This window comes from Rhinopithecus roxellana, chromosome 2 (assembly GCF_007565055.1).
Source record: "Rhinopithecus roxellana isolate Shanxi Qingling chromosome 2, ASM756505v1, whole genome shotgun sequence".
Taxonomy (NCBI): Eukaryota; Metazoa; Chordata; class Mammalia; order Primates; family Cercopithecidae; genus Rhinopithecus; species Rhinopithecus roxellana.
Genome location: NC_044550.1, coordinates 22,869,342 through 22,883,373, shown reverse-complemented (window position 1 = coordinate 22,883,373; position 14,032 = coordinate 22,869,342). Strand labels below are relative to the sequence as shown.

Sequence of the window (14,032 nt, the reverse complement as noted above, 5' to 3'; positions counted from 1 at the left end):
GCTTGATGGGAGTGAAATCTATGGGAACGGTGACCACCTCCTGGAGAATCACATACAGAGGAAGTACTTTCTGCGGCAGCCAGCAGGGGGCATTTCTCCAACCTGCTTTCTGCTCTCTGGGTTGGATACCATGAGCACTGCTGCGCCTGACTACCTGGGTTACCACAGTAGGCAGGATGGAGATGGAAGGGAAAGAGTACGAAGAGAACTTCATTTCTAGGCTGGAATGGGGCCAACCTGCAGAGACGGCAGTTATAGGGACACATTGTAGCTACTTTGATAAAATTTAAAATAAACAAACCTGGGCCGATTGGCTTAGGGTCTATTAGAAGAACGAAAATGAAACAGAAACATCTGCTGAAATAAATAATACACTTAAATAGGATGTGCGAAATGCTTCAGAAAGTTTATTGTCATTTCTGTTACCAAAAGGAAGCCTCTTTATTCACTGACTCCATTGTAATAAGCATACTAATATTGATCTTTTCTAATCTAATAATAAGGGAAAAGTCTTATACTCAGTGTAAGGGATGACCTTTATAGAGAGATTTAAATGTTTATATCATGTTGCTATGGAAAGAATCGTATTCCCTGAAATTCACATAAGCCTTAACCCCCAGTGTGATAGTATTTAGAAACGAAGCCTTTGGGAGGTGTCACATTTAGATGAGATCATGAGTCTGGGACCCTTATGATGGAACCAGTATCCTTGTAAGAGACACCAGAGTGCTCTCTCTCTCTCTCTCTCTCTCCCTCTCTTTCTCTCTTCTATGTGAGGACACAGTGGGAAGTCTACCATCTGCAAGCCCAGAAGAGAGGCTTCACCAGAAACGGAATCGGCCAGCACTTTGATCTTGGACTTTCCAGCCTCCATAACTGCGAGAAAATGCATTTCTGTTGTTTAAGCCACCCAGTCTATGGTATTTCCTTATGGCAGCCCAAGCTGACTAATACACATGTAAGGAGTTTCAAAAATAACTAAGTAATTTGTTTCAACTTCTCCATAAGACTTCTGCTAAATGATCATTACAGATACAATGCAGGTACTCAATTGGATGTAAAATCATCTTTTTATCTTTTGCTATATTATCTATTCCTCAGTAAAAAGAATAAAAAAAGAAATTATCCTTGATTAAACACATATCTTTTTTTTTTTTTTTTTTTTTTTTTTTTTTTTTTTTTTTTTTTGAGACAGAGTCTCGCTCTGTCGCCCGGGCTGGAGTGCAGTGGCGCGATCTCAGCTCACTGCAAGCTCCGCCTCCCGGGTTCACGCCATTCTCCTGCCTCAGCCTCCTGAGTAGCTGGGACTACAGGCGCCCGCCACCGCGCCCGGCTAATTTTTTGTATTTTTAGTAGAGACGGGGTTTCACCATGGTCTCGATCTCCTGACCTTGTGATCCGCCCGCCTCAGCCTCCCAAAGTGCTGGGATTACAGGCGTGAGCCACCGCGCCCGGCTAAACACATATCTTAACAGTCACCAGCCACGTATCAGTGTAGTTTATTTTTTGATATCACTAAAAGTAATAAATCATACCTGACATCCTTTTTGAAAATTCTCTGGTTTTATCCAGTCTTCAAGCATTCTCAAAATGGAAGCTCCCTACAATGGAGAAAAAAAGACAAATGAAACTAATAAAGGCTATGTAAGGGACAATTATCAGTTATTACTCTTGCAACTAGTATTTCATGATCATATTCGTGAGATTAGTTCCTCAAGAGGATTCTGCTAAATTATGTGGCTCTATGATTTGAGGATGAAAATACCACTTGGCACAGCCCCTGTATCTATGCTTCTAAAATAACTAAAAGGTAAAGAGAAATTTATTTATATAATAAATATAAATAATTATTGCACTTCCCCAAATAAACCAGCAGATGGGGCTTTCTTAATGAAAGAGAAATAGTCTAAAAAATCACATTCTGTGATGAATGAGGAAAGTCGTTTCAGGGTAAAATTCTGCCAGCTTACTAAATATATTTTCATACTTGAAAATAAGAATTAGATTTAGCAGAGGGAAGTAGATAGTCAAGGAATTATCTGGTCAAACAGCTTAATATACATGGATACATAATTTAGGCATACAATCTTTATCTTCTCAGTGGTCTATCTCATTTGCTTTTCTTTCATTTGAAAAATCTGATGAACACCTTGGCTCTGTATTTTCTTTTTATGTGTTATACGGTTAGTAGTGAAATGCACAATTTATAATATTTTAAATCAATTTTCAAGTAACTGAATTAAAAAAACACTGTCCCCCACTTAAGTTAGTAATTTTTACTGTAAGTAATTAAGAATTCTAAATTAATTTTATAGCTATTTAGAAAGCTAAAGGCCTAGAAACATTTATTTATCTTGGACTTGATATCTTAAACCTGAGGAGTATCTAGGACTAAGGGGAAAAATGGTTCAATAAATTTAAACTTCTCCCATGTGAACAACTAGAATAGGCTATAAGTGGTTTTGAAATTTTCATTTTAACATAAAGATAAAAGGAATCATTCATAATGTCAAAGAAAAATGAATACAAGAAGGCTGAACATACACCATGGGAATCATATGAGAGGGAAAGTGAGAGGGAAAGTCAAAAAATATGATGCTAAAAATTTCCAATTCTAATACATAGAAGTTTTTTTCACTCAAGTATTCATTTTAATAATTATAATATTTTTGACTCAAATAAAACTTTAGGTATCACTCAGGATAACAAAATATATTAGTTTGCAGTAGCTTCTAAGCACTTCAATGTAGCGGGAAAACCATGAGAAGCTGAGGTAGAAAATGACTAAAATAAAAATTTAAATTATGTTACATACAGATATGGAATATGTTTGAAGGAGAGATTATATGAAATATAGTGGGACAGAATGTGTCACATAAATCTTGGAGTTATAGATTTTCAGCAACTTTTCATAAAATGTTAGTGGAAACCTCACCTACAATATGCTAACAAATTCATCTTTACAACTTCTAAAAAGGAATAAAAGTATTTCCTTCTGAGTTGGATTTAAATGTTTATTGCAGGCACTAAAAGGTTCTACTAGAAAAGCTGTGCACATTTATGGCATTTCTTGTTGACCACATAGAAGAAAAAGATTTATTGTCTTTTAAAAAATCAAATAAAACAATTTGAATTGTGATGTTTAAAGTCTAAATACTCAATTATCAGAATGAAAATAATTATAAACAAATGTGTAAAGAGAAATTTTTAAAAATCTCTTTTAAAATCCTGTGACAATGACCAGCAATACATTCTACTGAAAAGCACGAACTATTGAATATTCAGCACTCAGAATAAGTTCTACACTATTTTCCAAAGCTCACTGGCACAGTGTGACCATTCTTACCATTTTTAGGCATCTACTAAAAGAAAAGTCACTAAACAGGAAGATGTTCAAAACAATGTTCTATTTCCCCCACCTTACTATAGGATATTCCATCAAAAACAGATGTTATTTCATCAGGGGTTGTCACAGTCACAACAATTGGATGTGAAGACATCAAAGAATCATCCTCTTGTACAGGTAACACATCTTCAAGTAACATTTGGTCACGCTGAAATGAAAGAATGAGCCAAAGAAATATAGTGTTTTCTTTATACTAGTTTATAAATTAAAATACCATATATAAGAAAAATTGGAGGAAAATAAATATAAATGACTTGTTACTTAAACATTAGATCTTCAAATTAATCATATTTTGCACTGATTGGTCGATATTGATTTCATTCCCTTCTTCTACTAATAATTCCTTTTAATTTTTCCCCCAGATGACAGGCCAAGAAGACATCAACTTCTGTGAATTCTGCTCCTGCTACTTCTGTATAACTTTTGGACATGTGCCAAACTTTTCAAGCCCTATTTCTATATCTGTGCAATGAGAACGATGACATGACCCCACAGATTTGGCCTAAGAATTAAGTGAGGTAGCATATCAATTTGCCAAATATTGATGTTCAGGGTTTTTTTAAATCACCTTGTTGTCAGAATTTGGATAATTCATAATTAATGAAAGAAAATATTAGCAGTTTATCCATTAGTTCTAATCACGTCTTGTTTCCCTCCTAGGTTTTGTCAGCAATACAGAGTGGTTGACAGGCCTAGCAGTACTGACAGACTTCCTTGGCTCAAAGCTCAGTCTTTCTGCTTTCTAGATATGTAAGTTTAAGCAAGTTTCCTCACCCATTAAATAGAAGTAATAATGGCCTCTACTTTTTGGAACTGTGCACAGGATTCAATGATAAAATTCATGGTTAGTACTTGGCATAGTACCTGGCACAGAATGAGAACCTAACCCATTAGCTGCTACAGTTATTTTGATTCTTAAGCAGTAAGATTGTGAAATCTAACTCTGCTAAGTCACTACTAACTTTATTTTTTTTTATTTTTTATTTATTTATTTATTTATTTTTTGAGACGGAGTCTCGCTCTGTTGCCCGGGCTGGAGTGCTGTGGCCGGATCTCAGCTCACTGCAAGCTCTGCCTCCCGGGTTCATGCCATTCTCCTGTCTCAGCCTCCCGGGTAACTGGGACTACAGGCGCCGCCACCTCGCCCGGCTAGTTTTTTGTAGTTTTTAGTAGAGACGGGGTTTCACCGTGTTAGCCAGGATGGTCTTGATCTCCTGACCTCGTGATCCGCCCATCTCGGCCTCCCAAAGTGCTGGGATTACAGGCTTGAGCCACCGCGCCTGGCCTATCACTACTAACTTTAAAAATTTCATTGGCTCTACTTAATTAAAAACATTTCCAAAAGAAGAGTATGCTATATTAGCTTACATTTTCCAATTATGCGGGTTTCATTTATAACAGGAAAGGTACCGCTGTCAAGTGATGACTGCCAATCAAGATAATTTTGACTTGGATTTTGATTTTTGTATACCTAGCAAGTTTAGGTATGGTGAGTAGAAAGATCCTGTCCTCAGTGTCAGGAAGATTGACTACACCAACTGTGTGTGTGGTTTGGGATGTTGCTACCAGCTATCTCTGTGATGCTGGAAAGTTACATCACTTTCCTGGCCTTCCGATTTTTCACCCATGAAACGAGGGTCCGTGATTGTGGTATTTATTGAGCTCGCTTATAAAATATCTTTATTTATCTGACCCTTCCCTCCACAAGATCTTAAATTGAGAACTCCTTAAGGGCAAGAAATGTGTTTTATTCATTATTCATTTTGGGGTCCCCCGTTTGCTGAATGAAGAATGAATGAATAGGCTGGGCTCGGTGGCTCAAGCCCGTAATCTCAGGATTGTGGGAGGCCGAGGCAGGCAGATCATGTGAGGTAAGGAGTTCAAGATCAGCCTGGCCAACATGGCAAAACCCCATCTCTACTAAAAATATAAAAATTAGCCAAGAGTGGTGGTGAGGGCCTATAGTCCCAGCTACTCAGGAGGCTGAGGCAGGAGAATTGCTTGAACCCAGGAGGTGGAGGTTGCAGTGACCCGAGATTGCTCCACTGCATTCCAGCCTGGGCAACAGAGCGAGACTCCATCTCAAAAATAAAAAAAAAAGAAAAAGGAATGAATGAATAGATGAAGGAATGAATGAATTGTTGTGTTGAACCATGTGATTAAATTTCATTTAAGAAGTGCAGAGTAAATTTTTCTGGAATTTAGCCACTGCTTTTGAAACACAGAACTTGGAATATTAGACAATATTAAAATGTTATAATTTCTTATAACAGTTTTCTATAAGGGTCTCAGGACACTGTAAGGGAGAAAATAAAGGACAACGTAATTTTCCATTTATACAGTTTATTTTCAATAAATTATAAAATCAGCAATTTTCCATGTAGATGAGTGGTTTTCAACTGGAGGAGATTTTTGTCCCCCACAGGACACCTGGAAATATGTGGAGACATTTTTGGTTGTCACAACAGGAACCGGCGGGTTACTGGCAATTGTAGAAGTTGGGGATGCTAAGTATCATACAACGCACAGGAAAGTCCCCCACAAAAAAAGAATTATCTACTCCAAACTGTCAATAGTTCCATAGTTGAAAAAATCCCAGATGTAGATAAGATTTTTAAAGAAGTAGTTGTTGTAAATGAGCCTTTTCACTTTGTAAATTAGGCTAGGGAAACTGTAAGGGCTTCAAGCATTTAACTTTTTTATTCTGTCCAGTAGAGGGCGGTATTTTACATAGTACAAACCCTCTGGTAATTAGACACATCCACATATTTGTACATTCATATATACAATCAGATAAGAATACTCCCGTTATATAAATATAAATAACAAATATACCTAGCTTTTCTGAAAAAAAAAATTTAGGGTCCACAAAATTTTCTATTCTAGGCCTCTGAGGGACACACTACAAGTTAATAGTCATTACATGTGCATTTGGGAGCTTTTCAGCTTACAAGATAGAAAATAATGTTCTATTTCATAAAGGAGAAAATGGACTCAGAGATATTATGTAACTTGCTCAAGGTCATATTCCCTGTCATGCATCCAAGAAATGATGTGTTCAGGATTTGAACTTCAATCTAACTACTAAGTTTATGTTATCTCTTCATCACACTATTTCCACAATCTGTCTGAAACAAGATAAATCATTCACAAATGAGACTCTGACATTTTTTCAAAGGTTTAGTGCTATAAATACTTTCTGGAACACAGAGTTCACATTTTCTTTGCCACCTATTTTTTTTTTTTTTTTTTTTTCCTGCCTTGATAATGTGTTTTTGAGTGACTCTGTCAAGGATATCCCCAGACTGGGATGATCAGCTGCCCTTCTAGGGACTGGGAAAAGGCTCTGGGCAAGGTGGATTCAGTGGAAGTCAGTTGGCTCCACCCTATCCCTCACAGTGGAATTCCCCGTTCACCACCGTACTTGCCATCTGACTTGTGACCATGATCATAGTACCAAGTCTTCTATCTGCTTTGCATGAGGAAAGGAGAGATTTCAAGTTTATGTGTCTAGGACTCACCATTTGCCAGTCTGTTTCTGCATGGTTTACTCCCAGAAACTCAAAGAAAGAAGCAAATCCTTCATTTAGCCACAAGTCTTCCCACCAGTCCATGGTCACAATATTTCCAAACCACTGAAATTATAAGCAATAAAGAGATAATTACATTCTTATGGTTATGGTAGAGAGGCCTAGAAAATATCAAAACATTTATTTGTCCGCGCCAATGTTGTCACTGTGACAGAAGTGGCAGGCATTGTATTTAACATTTATTTTCTCCTTTATTCTGATTATTTAAATGATATTAAATTGTCCTTAGTTTATTGCCTTTATTTAGTTATTACTGGGGTATGTAAATTTAAACGAAGGCCTCGTGTGTATTTCCTGAAGGCAAAACAATGTGTTTCAAAGTCTCTTTATGGCTAAATGTTTATTAGTACTAAGAAAGATTTTCATGCAAGTTTTTCTGAGTTGGCTATTTTTTATTTGCTAAGTCATAAATAATTTGAATTATTCCTGTGGTCTTAAGCCACTTTTAAAAAACAAGTTGATTCAGTAATAAGATTCTATACCTGATGCACAAGTTCATGGGCAACCACAGTGGCCACCCTCTGTTGGTTTGATGAGGCTGATTCCTCAGGGTCATAAAGCAGGTTCGTTTCTCTGTATGTGATAAGTCCCCAGTTCTCCATAGCACCAGTGCCAAAATCTGGAATAGCGATTTTATCTATAGAAGAAGAAAGAGTCCAGTGAGAAATACATTCTTTCCATTTGTTCATAGCATTTCTTACCAAATTAAGTTATTTGGATGAATGTTTTTTAAAAGGCTAAAAATAATTTCTTAGAGTAAAGAACTGTAATCATGTGTGCAAACATTTCAGTCCTAATGCACTCAGAATTTCCATAGAGCATTCCCTGCTGGCTCCAGATATCAATGCTTTGTTTTTGTTTTAAAGAAGGACAGTAATGGCAATGCCTCTATAATTTTATGTCTTTTGTTTCTCTCTGTATTTCATTTTTGTTAGCTACATCTGTTTTAGGGGATAAGCTGTGAGGAAAAAGAGAAGTTTTCAGGTTAGTATTTAGAACTTCTGAGCTTCCAAGTGTACAGATAGAGTTTTCCATCCAAAGACACAGAATATTTGAGAATATAAAACTCCATTTTTCTCTAATTCTATGAAATTTAATTGATTCTCTACCAATCTAATAGCTTACCATCTGCTTTTATGTATTAAATCAGTTGGAGAAACATGGAGTTGACTACATTCTCTCTAAATTCCCTTAAAGTTCTAAAATGTTGGATAGGAGTTTCTATAATCTTACACATAATATCTGACAGGAGGAGGCAGTGTTGATCAGTTCTATGTTACATTCCAAGAAAGAAAATGCTCAGTTGATTAGTGGCCAAAATACAGCTTCCTCAGTCAATGAGCGGTGAACAGAATGTAATTTCTTTATTATTATGTATAATTTAAATGAGGCACAGAAATGAAAATAAATTGATTTTTCACTTAACATATAAGAGAAAGCCCTTTCTTTCTGGTTAAAATATTCTTAAAGCTTTTTATAAAAGAATGAAGAGGGATGTATCTTAGAGGTCAAGATTACAATAGTAGTTTCCTTTTCATGTTATCATCATTTTTAGGTTTGGTTATTTTATCACAAGACAGTCATTTCAAAGGTAGAGAAGTATCTCCCCCAAGGGCCAGTATTTTTAATAATGTTGTGGAGGGCAGTTTGCACTTAATCCTTGAACAAAAGGAATTTTTTTGCAATTTCTTTCTTTTTTTTTTTTTTTTTTTTTTTTTTTTTTTTTTTTTTTTTTTGGTTAGTATTGGCATTATAACTAACTAATTCTTGTATATTTAACTCTTTGGAATATAATAAATGCAGAAGTCACTTCTAAGGAGTCTAAGATATAATTAATTCTGAGAGGGTTGAAAATGCACATAAAACAGAATAAAGGAGTTGGGGAGAAGAAGAAAGAGAGAAGAAGAGAGTAATAAATTTGTGAGATTTCCACTTCTCAGGTTATCCTGGGTGTTACAACTGAGATAAAAGGCAAAGGATCTTTAAATTCATGTGCACAAAATTTTATTAAATATTATTCTAATATTTTTACATTGAAATAAGGTCTTCTGTCACCCAGACTGCAGTGACACGATCATGGCTCACTGCAGCCTCAACCTCCTGGGCTCAAGTGATCCTCCCACCTCAGCCTCCTGAGTAGCTGAGACTACAGGTGTGTGCCACAACCACCTGGCGAATTTTTGTATTTTTTGTAGCGATGGGGTTTCACCATGTTGCAGGCTGGTCTTGAACCTCTGGACTCGGCCCACCTGGGCCTCCCAAAATGTTGGGATTACAGGCGTTAGCCACTGTACCTGGCCCAATATTCTGATTTTGATGAAAACTTGTTTCTTTTTTCAGCTCCTTCACTAACATTTGTTAAGCAATCAAAAAATAGAACTGTATCCATTGAAGAGACATGCAGCATCTACAAACTTGCTCTGAGCCACAGCCATTCCCATGCAAAGAATTTGGCATTCCTCTTGTTTGCATTGATAATTTATTAAACTAAAGGCAGAAACAGAAACAGGGAGGCCAACTGTTGGCTAATTTGTTTTATCGCCTTCATTTCATCCCTACAAACATCTATATGGGTGTTATATTTAAAGCTTTCGAGCTTATTGAAGCATTTCCACTATTGACAGAAATGGCATATGCACACCAATTTGGTTGTAGCCCCACTTTTGCTTTAATAAGAATGCATGCCTCCCTCTGTATTAGAAAACATTATTGCTGGAAGGAGCGCCAGTATTTCATTAAACTGCTGGGGAATCTAGAATTTGCCTTATACAACAATGGAAAGACTGTAAGCACTTGGGACTCTTACAACATCATTTATCCCTATTATTTTTTAACTCACTGATGACAGGGAGGCAGAGCAAGTATTGGGATGAATGCTGATTTTGAAATCAACTGATCTAGGTTGCTATTTGTGGCTCCATCACTACCAAGCTCTGCAATTTTGTGCACATACTTTCATCTTTATTTGGAAACACAAGACTATATATTTATCAGATAAGAACAGAGTACAGGCTGGGCATGGTTGCCCATGCCTGTAATCCTAGTACTTTGGGAGGCCAAGGCAGGTGGCTCACTTGAGCCCAAGATATTGTAGGCATATAATAAAAGGACTTAAGGATAACTGTTAACTGATGGTGACATAATTAGAAGAAATGAGTTAACGTAGATAAAAACAAAGGCAATATTAAAAATAAGAAAATTTTTAAAATGATCCTCACCTAATTTAGGAAGAGAATAATTCATAGCAAAGTATTCTTCAAAATAATCAAACACACTTTTAGTTATGTTTGCAGCATATTCAGCTGTGTGCTTTTGCTCTGGCTGGACATAAATTGTAAGCTATTAAACAAAACACAAAAAAGTTCAGTGAAAATTATTCTTCATTCAACAAAACACAAAAACTGTGATGCATAACATACTTGAAAGAAAGTGGATTTGGAGCCAAATATGTCTACCTTGAATTCCAATTCTGCCTCCTACTACCTGTGTTGTCTCATAAATTGCTTCACATCTCTGAGACTCTGGAGGAATTTTACATAAAATGTTAATAAAACTTCACAACTCACTAAGTGATTCTAATGACTAGAAATAATATAAGACAGAACGGTTGGCACAATGTCCCAGACATTTGAAAAATGTTATTAGTTTTTTCTACTTAGAACATATATTATCTTCTTAAAATCTATGAATGTATCTAGTCATCCATCCATATACTCACCTATCAATTTCTTTCTTGCGTGCTCTTTCTCTTTCTCCGTCTCTGTCTCTTTCTCTCTGTGTAATTTGTCCTTGAGGAATTGAATTAATGGGATTTTTCTCATCTAAAGAGCCCCTGAATATGTGTTTTCCACTTGTGCTATTCTATCTAGTTATTTCAAAATAACCATTCTGATATTCCAACTATTCAGCTCCAGAGCCTAAAACATAATGATCCAAACTTTTCCTGAGAGAAAGTCATCTTGGTAAGCTACATCAATTCCCTAAGTTACTACTTTGTGTCCTTTTGACGTAATTTATAAATCAAACCAAGTACAGATTTTTGTCCCCAATTCTAAGCCTGTCTGACTTTATAAAAAATTTTCAAGAATCCTCTTCAATATAGTGTTATGAAAGCAGATGTGGTCTCCGGACAAGAATATCACAGGTGTTTAGGCATTTCTCAATATGTGAAAGAGGAAGCAGTGCCTCAGACAACTAGTGTCTGCTAAAAGTTTGCGAGAAATTCAAATAAAACATATCTGCTAAGCCTACAACCTGATTCAAAACCCTCAAAGAAAGCAAAAGATGTAATCATTTAGTAAGTTCAAGATCATTTACCTAATTAGAACAGCTGACTCAGGATTTAAACAAGAAAAAAAGAAAATATTGCCTACTCTCTTGATCATTCCCAATGCATTGCTAGTTTTGGTATTCATTTAGGCACACATCTTGAACCACCTTTTCCTAGAAGCAAAGAACATTGTAATGATTCACTAATGTAAAGAACACATTCAAGAACATCCCTTAAATTACCAGTGCTGGCTCACTATTCTCACATCCATTGGGTAATTGGCATTCTTGCTTTATTTGCATAAATAAAGATGTGTTCATCTTCACCTCCGAAGACGGCACAACTCACTCAATTGTCTCAATATTCTTAGAAGTTGTTTTTTTTTCTTACAGAAGCGATGATACATTTTCTCTAATAGTTGTTAAGCAATCAGAAAGTGAAACTGTTTGGATTACCCTCCTGTCCTCTTTGTGAACAATGACAGGCAATGTCCAAGAAACTGAGTGAAACTAAGTCTCCAGTTTTTGGCCATTGAACAGAGTAAAGGGAATTGACCATCTAAAATAAAGGTCACCACGTTCATAAAGGATTGCCATATCATAAACCAAGAGTCTCAGAATTTTTCCTCTGTGAACTAACTGGTGTGTCAAAACTCTCAGATTTTCTATCACGTCTGTTCTCTACCATTAAAAACTTCCGGAAGGGCAGTCCTCTTGACCCGCTCCACTGTTGTCTACACACTCAGTGCTTTGGTGCTGCACATAATATTTGGGGAGCGAAAGAGAATTGTGAAAGAAGATGAAAGATCATGGTGAGGTCTCCCACCATAGATGGAGCAATGGGAAGGAGAAAGACTCAACGTGTTCTCTCTGCTAATATTTTCTCATTTCCCATGTCAGTAAATGAACTCCCTTTAAGCAATACGCTTCTGAGACAATGTAATTTATTTTTCTTTCTCTGTATTTCTGTTGGTGACAGGGGAAGGCAATGTGTTTAAAGAAGATTGATGGTTAATGTAAATTCAATCAAAATAAAAGCAGTCCCTTCCTCTTTTGTTTCTGAGAAACTCAAGTCCATAGAAATATGCTCTGTCTTTGCAGCCTGGTCAGTCTGCAGATCATCTGTGATCTATGACCCTTCATAATCAGGGTCAGCTCTTCACTAAGCAGGGACCTCAGCTCAGGCCGGCAGTGCAGTGGCCCCATCCCCTGGCTGAACATTCCCAGTAACAGCAGTTCTGCCTTTCTCTAAGGTGGATCTCCCAGAGGCAACTGAAAGCCCCTCTGCCATGGCTGCTGCAATGGTACTGCCCTTGCTGCCCTTGGACTAGGGACGGATCAAAGACCGAGTGCTTTAACCATACCTCCAGTAAGCTGCAGCCACCCTTCTTAAGGAGAAGAAGCTAGTTTGTCCCAGCCACAACATCCTGTTACCCCCTGCTCATCACCAGGCAGGCCCTTGACTTGGGCCCATAATACAACCACCTGACCCTGGGCTGATTGCACCAATTAGTAGTGGCTCTGCATTTCTCTGGGATGGAGTTCCAAAAGACCAGTGAAAAGCCCTCTGCCACAACGACTGCCAAGGTCCCTTCCCCTGCTGCCTCCAAGCTGCAGAAGTAGCATAAAGCCTGAACTTGCTCCAAGACTGTGGTGAGCAGTCCAGGAGTACCAAGCTGAAATCTGCAGCCAACACTTGAGTGGGAGAGGAGCCCACAGTTTCAGAGCACTGAGAGAGAGCACAGTTGCAATCAGGAGGAAATACAGAGGAGCCATGTGGCTGAGCAAGAGCCTAACTACTGGCCATTATGCTTAAGCACCATCTACTGGATCACAGCCTAAACTTCACACCAAAAATACTTTGCTAACATAAACCCCTGCGAAACCAAGGACATGAATTCAGCCACAAATAATGACCCAGCACAAACACTTGGTCCTCTGAAAACATCCAGGAAAGAAATCAACTGACTGTACTCAAATTACACCACAGTTGAGGGAACATCCGCCACCACAGTTGAGGGAACGTCAGCCCACACAGATGAGAAAGAACTAGTGCAGGATCTCTGGCAACTCAGAAAGCCAGAATGGCTTCTTTCCTCCAAACAACCACACTAGTTCCACAGCATGGATTCTTAACCAGGCTGAAATGACTGAAATGATAGCAGTAGAATTCAGAATATGGATAGGAAGGAAGATCATTGAGATTCAGGAGAAAGTTGAAACCCAATCCAAGGAATCTAAGGATTACAATATAACAATACAGGAACTGAAAGACAAAATAACCATTATAAGAAAGAACCAAAGTGACCTGACAGAGCTAAAAAAAACACTACAAGAATTTCATAATGCAATCACAATTATTAACAGCAGAATAGGCCAAGCTGAAGAAATAATCTCAGAGCTTAAAAACGGGCTCCCCAAACTAACTCAGTCAGACAAAAATAAAGAAACATCATGAATAAGAAGAATCAATATTGTTAAAATGGCCATACTGCCCGAAGCAATTTACAGATTCAATGCTATTCCTATCGAACAACCAGAGATAGTTTTGACACAATTAGAAAAAACTATTTTAAAATTTATATGGCACCAAAAATATAATAGCCAAGGTAATTTTAAGCAAAAAGGAAAAGCTGGAGGAATCATGTTACCTGACTTTAAACTATACTACAAGCCTACAGTAACCAAAAGAGCATGGTACTAAGACAAAAATACATACATAGACCAAGGACACAGAATAGAGAGCCCAGAAATGATGCCACAAGCC

At 37.3% G+C, this 14,032-nt stretch overlaps 1 protein-coding gene across 1 annotated transcript in view; it reads right to left on the bottom strand.

The window, feature by feature from the left end:
• ENPEP (glutamyl aminopeptidase) overlaps positions 1 to 14,032 on the bottom strand; it is an 85,923-nt gene that overhangs the window by 43,911 nt on the left and 27,980 nt on the right. The window contains exons 4-8 of the mRNA XM_010389087.2: positions 10,215 to 10,335; positions 7,479 to 7,633; positions 6,928 to 7,041; positions 3,420 to 3,554; positions 1,536 to 1,601 (exon numbers count right to left, since the gene is read on the bottom strand). Coding sequence (XP_010387389.2) covers positions 1,536 to 1,601; positions 3,420 to 3,554; positions 6,928 to 7,041; positions 7,479 to 7,633; positions 10,215 to 10,335 — 591 coding nt within the window. The remainder of the gene's footprint in view (positions 1 to 1,535; positions 1,602 to 3,419; positions 3,555 to 6,927; positions 7,042 to 7,478; positions 7,634 to 10,214; positions 10,336 to 14,032) is intronic.